This window comes from Cynoglossus semilaevis, chromosome 1 (assembly GCF_000523025.1).
Source record: "Cynoglossus semilaevis isolate Cse_v1.0 chromosome 1, Cse_v1.0, whole genome shotgun sequence".
Lineage (NCBI taxonomy): Eukaryota > Metazoa > Chordata > Actinopteri > Pleuronectiformes > Cynoglossidae > Cynoglossus > Cynoglossus semilaevis.
Window position 1 is genome coordinate 11,401,311 of NC_024307.1, and position 8,590 is coordinate 11,409,900.

Here is an 8,590-nt window from a genome sequence, read left to right on the forward strand (position 1 = left end):
AACATCTTCACTGGATTCTTTGATCAACAAAGGAACTACGGCAAAAGCAAAAATAAATCACAGCCATAAAGAAAATCTTTGTTGCCATGGCGACCGAACTAAGTCATAAAAACATCGTAATTGCAGTCCAAAAATAGAAGCCTGACTCAGCAGTGCGGCCATGTTTTATTTTTGTCGTTCAGGTTGAGGGGAATCTCTGGCTCCACAGAACGGGGAGCGACGGTGACTCATCAGTTAAACAGACCACATGTGTAGATTGATGTCTCCTGTGACGACAAGGTGAAAACACTGACGTGGTTGACATTGAAAATGAAGGATGAAGGTCAGTGCGATGATGTCATTTTGAAAATACAAGGAACGCAATTTTTTTCAGAGTATTGTATTTAGATATAGTTTATGGTTTCACTTTGTTTTTGTTACCTAATTTTGTTCAAATATATGTTATATATTAATATAAATAAATATAATATAAATATATTTTCTCAACACTTGATGTTGATGTGATGTTTTATGCTGATATTTTGACTCAAAAGACAAATTGTAACTCCTCGTCAATCTCTACAATCTCTGGTCCTTAAAAATATATTTGTAAAAATTAGTAAAAATCAATGGTATTTCCGGGTAAAAAAAAAAAGGTTGCCATAAGAATCGTCATCAGAGAATCTGTTTTACCACCGAAATTAACGAAAGAGTCAAACAAGACTTTATTTGGTGAATATTTGAGGTAGAAATTCTTCTTTTTATGGACTGTGTGCAGTCGTACATTCAAATATTTGTCTGTTTCTTTCGTTTCACAGAATTTCCTAGTGGCTCTGACTTACGACACATATTTACCTCCACCAGAGCATTAGTCACCCACCCTTGAAACAGCACCCCCACATCTGCCCCACCCTCCCAAACTTCATCCCTCCTTCTTTTCTGCTTTGCAGGCTTTAAAAGTCAGCAGCCACGACACACTTGGCTCAGAGTGAGAATCTTCAGGTGGACTGAGTGAATCAGCGTGGATTTCAGCAGCTGGCGTCCTGATATTCTCTCTGCAGGAGTTCACTCAGAGCTTCATCATGCACGTGTCCACTTCCTGGCATGTGCTGTGTTTGCTGGGCTTTGTGGTCACATCCTTCTGTTTGAACGGGCTTGAGTACGAGGACAACTACGGGGAATACTATGAAAACGAAATTCCTCCGTTCCAGCCAAAGGGTGAGTTTTAGTTATCTGTCCTTTTTGTCTCCTGTTTGTTTGAACAGATGGTTCATTGTTGAGACCAGAGCCACAAATTCCACGACTGATCTGACCAAAGTCAATGCACCATTCAACGTAAATTAGTTCCAAAACTTTCACATTATCTGACATTTTATACTTAAGGTAAATAGTTTTAGTTGTGTCGAGTTTTGCACTCACACCATTTTTGTTCTAAAAATATAGCATTTACCATTTAATAAATAAAAAAGGTATCCCAAGAACGAAGCCCTGTGGTACTTTTTTTGGTAGAATTTTTTCTTTTTTTTATTCCAAACATTGATTCAAATGTTTGAATTTGTGGATTTTCCCAGACTTGGATACCTGTTTTGTACTGAAGTAGTTTGAGAGTGAATATTTCTTGATCAGAATTACTAAAAAATATATCGATATTTGAAGATTGAAGTGTCCCACAAGACAACAATCCTTGTTAGAATTATCATCAAAAAACTGTAACTCCAAAATTACTTCTTTCATCAAAGGTATCATGTGTGAAAATACCAAAAAATGTTACTTAATTGATTCTCCGCAAGAAATTCTTTGGCATCGTAAACGTAAAAGTGTGTTGAAACATATATATTCGCTTAAATTATGAAGCTTAAATTTAAGAAAAAATAATCATAATACTTCAAGTAAATGCGTAATATGTAGTGAAAATATATTTTACTCACATTCAAAATGAATGGAACATGTCAGCATATATGTCGACTCACAAAAAAAAAACAGTGTGACTTGAATTGTGGATATTTTAGAAAACACGCTGATGTCTGAGAACGAAGCAGAGTCAAAACAGGAAGTTTTGCAATCTTGGAAATGTTGTGAAAACGTGAGGCTGTGACTTAAGGTTCTTAGTTTTTAATTTTTTTTATTTTATTTCATTCATGATTTGAAGGTTACGTTAAAGTTTTGTTTTTTTAATATTTCTTCAGTTTAATATATTATCTCCTGATGGATCCTCTGTGTTTGTCTTCCACAGAGGAGTCTCAGACTCCACCATGTGAGAATGCAGACCTCACCCGCTGGGACAAGCTCTTCATCGCTCTGGAGGACTCTCAAATGAGGCAGAACATGCTGCTGGACTCTCTGGAGACGTGCGCTGGAGGAGTGGGCTCCATCAAGACCCAGGTGGACAAGCTGTCCAAGGGGAACTGCAAGCAGTGCATCCCCAGCATGGAGTCCGTGTGCAGGGCACAGGGGGAGCAGGTGAGTGCCGGCCTGCAGCGAGGTCTGGGGGAGCTGAGGAAGGCGGAGGTGGAGAGGGAGAGGAGGTTGAACGCCACCCTGCAGAGGCTGCTGCAGAGCAGCCGTGAGGAGAGCACCAGGCTGAAGAGGCTGGAGGTGGCTGCAAGTGCTGCAGACACCAGGCCGGGACAAGAACCCACGCCCAGTCCTGGACCGTCACGAGTGTCGCGAGCGGTCTTCACCGCGGGGGGGCTGAAGTCGTCCGCACCTGGACAGGAAGTGATGTCACAGCTGGACATGGAACGAAGCATGGCTGCCATCGCTACAGAGCTTCAGAGAGTTCAGCTGCAGCTGAGCAGAGACTCCTTCATCACAGAGGAGACGGAGAAGAAGGAGAAGAAGAAGGAGAAGAAGAAGAAGATGAAGAAGATGATGTACGAGCAGAGGACTCTGGGAAAACTCCAGCCATACCCACTTTGCACATAATCAATTTATAATTCTTTTCAGAGGCTTTAGTATAAAAATGTGATCTTATAAAACTAAATGAAATGCACGAATTAAAAGTTCATTAAAATAAATAATAATAAAAAAGAATTAACCAGTTGAAGCTGATTGGTGGTAAGTTTTCCTCTCAACTCGCTCTCCTACGTGTGAAAACGTATTGACCATCAGTGAGAAAATCTTAATCTGGCTTTTTAAACTTCTCGTCAGAATCTTTGGGTTGTTTTATTATGAACTTTGAAATATTTGTTAGCTAAACACTGGTAAAAGTATCTTTGGAATTGTTTAAGTAAATTTAGCTAACATTTTTAGCTAACATCTTTTGGTAAATACTGTGTTTTGGTAACTGTTTGCTACTTTTAGTCTCATCTTTTGCTGTCTTTTTAACAGATTTCTACATTAATTTCTTCTGTGTTTCCTGGCTAATGATGATTTTGGCCAGATATCTTACTAACTTTTATTTGTTTAAAAAATAACTTAGCAATGAAGCTAAGTTAGCAATTGGTTATTTTTCTTGTTTTGCATTGTGTGTGTTTTTAAAATTCTATTTTTTGTTTTGTTTTTTTTTGGTCAGCAGTATATTGACACGTATGATAATAATGTGACAGGTTGCCTCTTGCTTAGTTAACATTTGGCTAATTATTGAGCTGCAATTTCATTTTCTTTCTGCCTATCTTTCACCTTTCGTTTAATTATAGAAAAGGCTAACATTTGTTGCATGCTAACATTGTTCAGTTGGGCCTTAGTAATTTGTCTTTTTTTAATTAATTTTCATATTTTTGTTTTGTTTGTGTTGCTCTAATCTTAGCTTTTGCTTTGTACATGCCACAGGAGAAATTCTCATTTTTGTATATGACATTTGCAAAACGTTTTGCAAATGTCATATACAAATTGTTCATGAGCGCGAAGAGCTCTCGTCCTGACATTTCTGTGTGTTTCAGGATCATTCTGCCCTCGGCCTCAGCTACTTATTCACTTCCTGTTTCCTGCTGTACATGTGCAGACATTTAAAGCTGTTTAAATCCAGGTGTTTTGTCTAATTTATTCAGCTGTATCCGAGTGTGTGCGCGGTGGTGTCTGCAAATACCTTTAATGATGAGAGGTTTTGGTGTGTGTTCAGAGCTGGACAGGTCTGACTCCTCGTTAGCGTCGCTCATTAGCCACTTACACAGTCTGGATGCTCAGAGGCTGCAGTTAATGATGCTGCAGGTGTTAATGATTTATTTAACCCTGTCGGGCGTGGTCGTATCTCACACACACACACACACACATTCATGGTTATGAACCAATGAGATCAGTAATCATTTGAATTTCAGCTGTGTCTGTGAGCTGAGCGGACAGGAGGACAGAGTAGTGTCTCCCACTGTGACGTGTCCTACACTTGAGGCCACAGGTAAAAAAAAAAGTTGTCCGAGTTTTTCTTTTTTTCCCTCAAAATTTTGAATTTGGATTCAGATTTGAGGTCGGTTATGAACTAAGTTTAGGCATGTATTTGTTATAGTTTGGAGTTAGAGCAGGGATTCCCAAAGTGTCGGTGTGTGCACCCCTGGGGGTACAGAGCTGCCACTAGGGGGTGCAGAAGACAAAAAATGTGAAGGCTGTTTGGAATGTTTTTTTAAGTGTGATTTTTTTTCTCAGCTCAATAAAGACGTGTAAATAAACATTTTCTTTGTACAATTTAAAATCAGAAGCTGACATTTTAAATAATTAATAAATAAATGCTATATATATGTGTGTGTGTGTGTTCTGGTTTAATTGGCTGTTGTTACGAGAAAGCTCATTGCAGGTTTTCCTCTGAAGGTGTAGGGCATCAAGGGAAAATTCTATTTGCTGAGTTAGGAAATGAGACGTGTTTAACAAACCATAACGTTGTTGCGTTGTAAAATCATGGACCAGGATATTCAAACTGCATTTATAGCACCCCCTGCAGAGGAGCTACGGTACATGTTTTTTGTATCATACTAGAAAATGTAAAAAAACAAGTGTTATTTTTGCAGGGTCACTTCTGTTCCTGGCTGGAATCAAACCTCCAACCTTGTTGTTGCTGTTGTAGTTGTGCAGAGAAAGAGCAGTAACTGTTAACAGGTGTGAGTGGAATTAGGGGACGTCAGGTTTAATGATGAACCCAACGTGTGTGTGTGTGTGTGTGTTACATAACATTTGCTGTCAGGATCTAAGGATGTTTTTTCTCGACCTTTTTCTTCAAATGTCAAATCTAACAACCCACAACCTCTTCTTCTTGCTCCACCTGCTCCACCTCCAACCCGAACCCAACGTTGTTTCCGACTCAGTGTAATCTCCGGTTCAATGAAAAATCGTTTCGGCCACTGCTTCAGTTAATGACATCATTGCTGTCGCACAAGTAAAACAAACCGACGTCCGCTGCTCCTCTCTCCGCCATTTCGTCATGACTGCAATGCATGATGGGATATATTGCTTGAGTAGTGTACATGGGTTGTCCACTGGATTTCGTGGTGCATTGTGGGATATAGTTCTACTCGCTAAACATTCAGACAACACTACAAAACGGCATGTCCTCTGGGTGTAGTGCATTATGTGGGGCGTAGGGGGCGATTTTGGACTCAGCCCATGAAACGGCATGTCCTCTGGGTGTAGTGCACTATGTGGGGCGTAGGGGGCGCAGCCCATGTTTTTTTTTTTCCCAGTGTTACTACACTTGTTTATCCATTATGAATCTCTATCTGTGTGTTTGTGTGTGTGTGTGTGAGAGAGAGGGAGAGTAAAGAAGGGAAGCAGGAGACTACGGGTGGAGGCAGAGGAGGGTGGACGTGGGAAGGACAGAGCCGGTGTTGTGGTGTCACACAGGTAGTTATTAGACACAATGACTAATCTCCACATTTAGAACAGCCAGCCTCCGAGGCAGTGAAAAGCAGAAGCATCAGTTCTGTTTACTGCCACAGCTTCACTTCTGTCTGTCTTTTTGTCTCTTATTCCTCTGATTCAAGACCCTCCAGATCTATTGGCTCAATAAACCCGGCACTTTAGCTGTTAGCTATAAATCTGGTAAAGAAACGGCCATTTCTGAAGGAAGAACCCACTTTGTCATTTCAAACTATTTCTGGTCATTATTTGTTTTTAAAGCTAACGTTCTGCCAGTGTTAGCAAGCCTATAGCTTTTAGCAATTTGGGTTTTTTTCTTAGCAATTTTGAGCATGGAATTATCATTTCCTGTGTAAGTAAATCTTTTTGTTTGGACCTAAACTTTTTTTTGGAAGTTTTACATGTTGGTAGTGAATATATTCGGATAAATTAAAGCTAAATCTAAGCTAGTATTTCTTAGCCCTTATGTCTTAGCTTGTTTTCCAAAAGTATAAATGCTGACACAATACCTGAGCCCAACAGTCCAACATATCAATAAAATTAAAGCAACAAAAGATCTTAACAGCAGCCAAATCATTGGCCAAACCTCAGCTGGCTGCTAACAGTCAGTGTTATTACATCTTGTGAAATGTGTGTACAACACACACACACACACACACACTTTGGATGGTGGGATGGTTGATTATAAGTGGAATGCACAGTGTTCATCAGAGAGACTTTAATGTCACGTCACAACGTCACCAGAACAGACGACACAACATTGGCACTTTTTCCCCAAAGCTTAGGCGACGATACAAAATAGATAAAGCTCCAAACATGGTTTAGCAGTCTCTCCTGTGGAAAGTAGAACCGATCTCATGACGGAGGGAGTGAGCAACGAGAACAAAAAACTGGAGACACAAGGGGCGGCAACTGGAAGTGTTTATTTAATGGGCGAGTCCAGAATCTCTTCGTATTCTTCCCTCTGGCGCCGCCCACCGCCTCTAGAGGGGAGCAGCTTCATGGCCACCAGCCAAACCACACTTAGTAGAACCATCACGTTCCCCACCACCTCAGGTGCGGTGGGAAGGGAAGGCAGCACCGCCAGATGCAGTACCATGGCAACAGGTATCTCCAAGCTCTGGGAGGCAGACACCAGAGCTGGGTGGAGCCGTGTCAGGGCGTGAGTCATCCCCAAAAAGGCTGCGACCGAGCAGGCGACGAGGCCCAGCACCAGAGCCCAAGCTGGGGCGCTCATGGGCCAGGACCATCCCTCCTGGAGGAGAGCCAGAGCGCCCGGAGTGAGCAGACAGCCCGTCCAGCTGATTGTGAACAAAGCTGTTCCGACTCCCACCCTCTCCTTTAGAGAGCGATACCCGACCAGCGCCAGCGCCATCCACAGGCCGGCGACAGCTGACAGAGACCAGCCGAAAGCCCCTCTCCAGAAAGCAACCGGGTCGGTTGGTGAATCCGAGTTGCTCTCGTCCTCGTTAGGAAGCAGCACCAGCCCCAAACCGCACAGGCCCGCAGCTAAGGTGATACCATCAGCCAATCCCAGCCTCTCCTCCAGGAGCAGGAAGGCCAGAGTCGCTGACAGCGCGGTGGTTGCTAGGCGCCAGGTTGTGGTAGCGTCTCCAGGGGAGACGAAGGTTAGAGACGAGTAGGCGCAGCAGAGGGACAGGGAGTAGGCGATGCCGTAACAGAGCAGACGCAGACGGTAGCCGTCCGGTCCAAAAGGGTTCTCACCTCTGTGCAGCGGCACGGCCACAGACAGGAGCTGGACGATGGATCGAACCAGCAGGAGAAACAGGGGGCCCAGGCTGAAGCGATCGGAGGCCAGTCGGGTCAGAACGATCAAACAGCCGTGAGCCAGAGCGGCACCCAGCAGACCCACCCAGGTGAGGCGGGAGGCAGACACAGACGCCTCCCCAAAACTGGCCAACTGCTCGCCCACACCTTTACCAGGACCTTTGGCTGCTTTAGCTTCACCCGCCTCCGCCGCTGCACCACCGGCCTGGGGTTTCTGTGCTTTGTCCTGGTCTTTGTCTCTGGAACCAAACAGAGTCAGGGGCCACTTCCTGCCGTCCGTCAGCCGTTTCTTGTCGGACGTCTCCTCCAGGAAAGAGCCGAAGTCCTCGAAGGACGGAGCGTCATCGTAGCCCTCGTCCCCAGGTTGAGGGAAGTGTGTGTGGACTCCAGGCTGAGGGGAGTAGGGTGTGTGTGTGGCGTATTTGGCTGTGACAGTGTGAGGGTGGATCTTCACCCTTTTCTTGGAGCTGCCCAGCAGATGAGTGGACTCCATCACTGAAACTTTACAGTAGGCAGACACCTGGGAAGACAGAAGACCACATGTTCAGAGGGACGTGGGACAGGGAGACATTAACTATCCAAATTCATCTTTTATCTTTGGCTCCTCCCGTTGAAGGTCAAAGGTCAGCTTATGGCAGTGTAGGTGCAGTGACAGATGAGGACGTCACCTCCTGCCCTTCAGCCTCTAACCTCCACCTGCTCTGCTGTTAGTTCTTCACCAGGAGATCATGTGATTCATGAGAATGTTTCATTGGCTACGTAACAACGACCCATTTGGACTTCATGAAATATTGGCTTTAGATTATGTATGTTTCATTGGCTACGTAACAACGACCCGTTTGGACTTCATGAAATATTGGCTGTAGATTATGTAAATTAATCATTGGAATTTTTTTTTTTTTTATCACTAAAGTTTAATTCAGGTACAAAAAAGGTCAGAAGGCCAAACAGTGGAAGAGTGGTTGTTGTTCTTGCCTTACAGCAGTGGTTCTCTGTCACATTCCCTTGGGGACAGAAATGTTTTCACGCACCCACCCCCCCC

General features: G+C 43.5%; 2 protein-coding genes across 2 annotated transcripts in view; one reads left to right on the plus strand and one right to left on the minus strand.

The window, feature by feature from the left end:
* Positions 1-930: 930 nt before the first annotated feature.
* LOC103379377 (pentraxin-related protein PTX3-like) lies at positions 931-2,814 on the plus strand (the record flags this gene model as incomplete). The annotated part of the gene is made up of 2 exons (XM_025059955.1): positions 931-1,197; positions 2,213-2,814. Coding segments are annotated over exons 1-2 (738 nt in total), but the record flags the coding sequence as incomplete, so codon positions are not given.
* A 3,608-nt stretch (positions 2,815-6,422) lies between these two features.
* LOC103379032 (solute carrier family 35 member G2-like) overlaps positions 6,423-8,590 on the minus strand; it is a 7,057-nt gene continuing 4,889 nt past the window's right edge. The window contains exon 2 of the mRNA XM_008310447.3: positions 6,423-8,068. Coding sequence (XP_008308669.1) covers positions 6,683-8,041 — 1,359 coding nt within the window. The 5' untranslated portion in view covers positions 8,042-8,068 and the 3' untranslated portion in view covers positions 6,423-6,682. The remainder of the gene's footprint in view (positions 8,069-8,590) is intronic.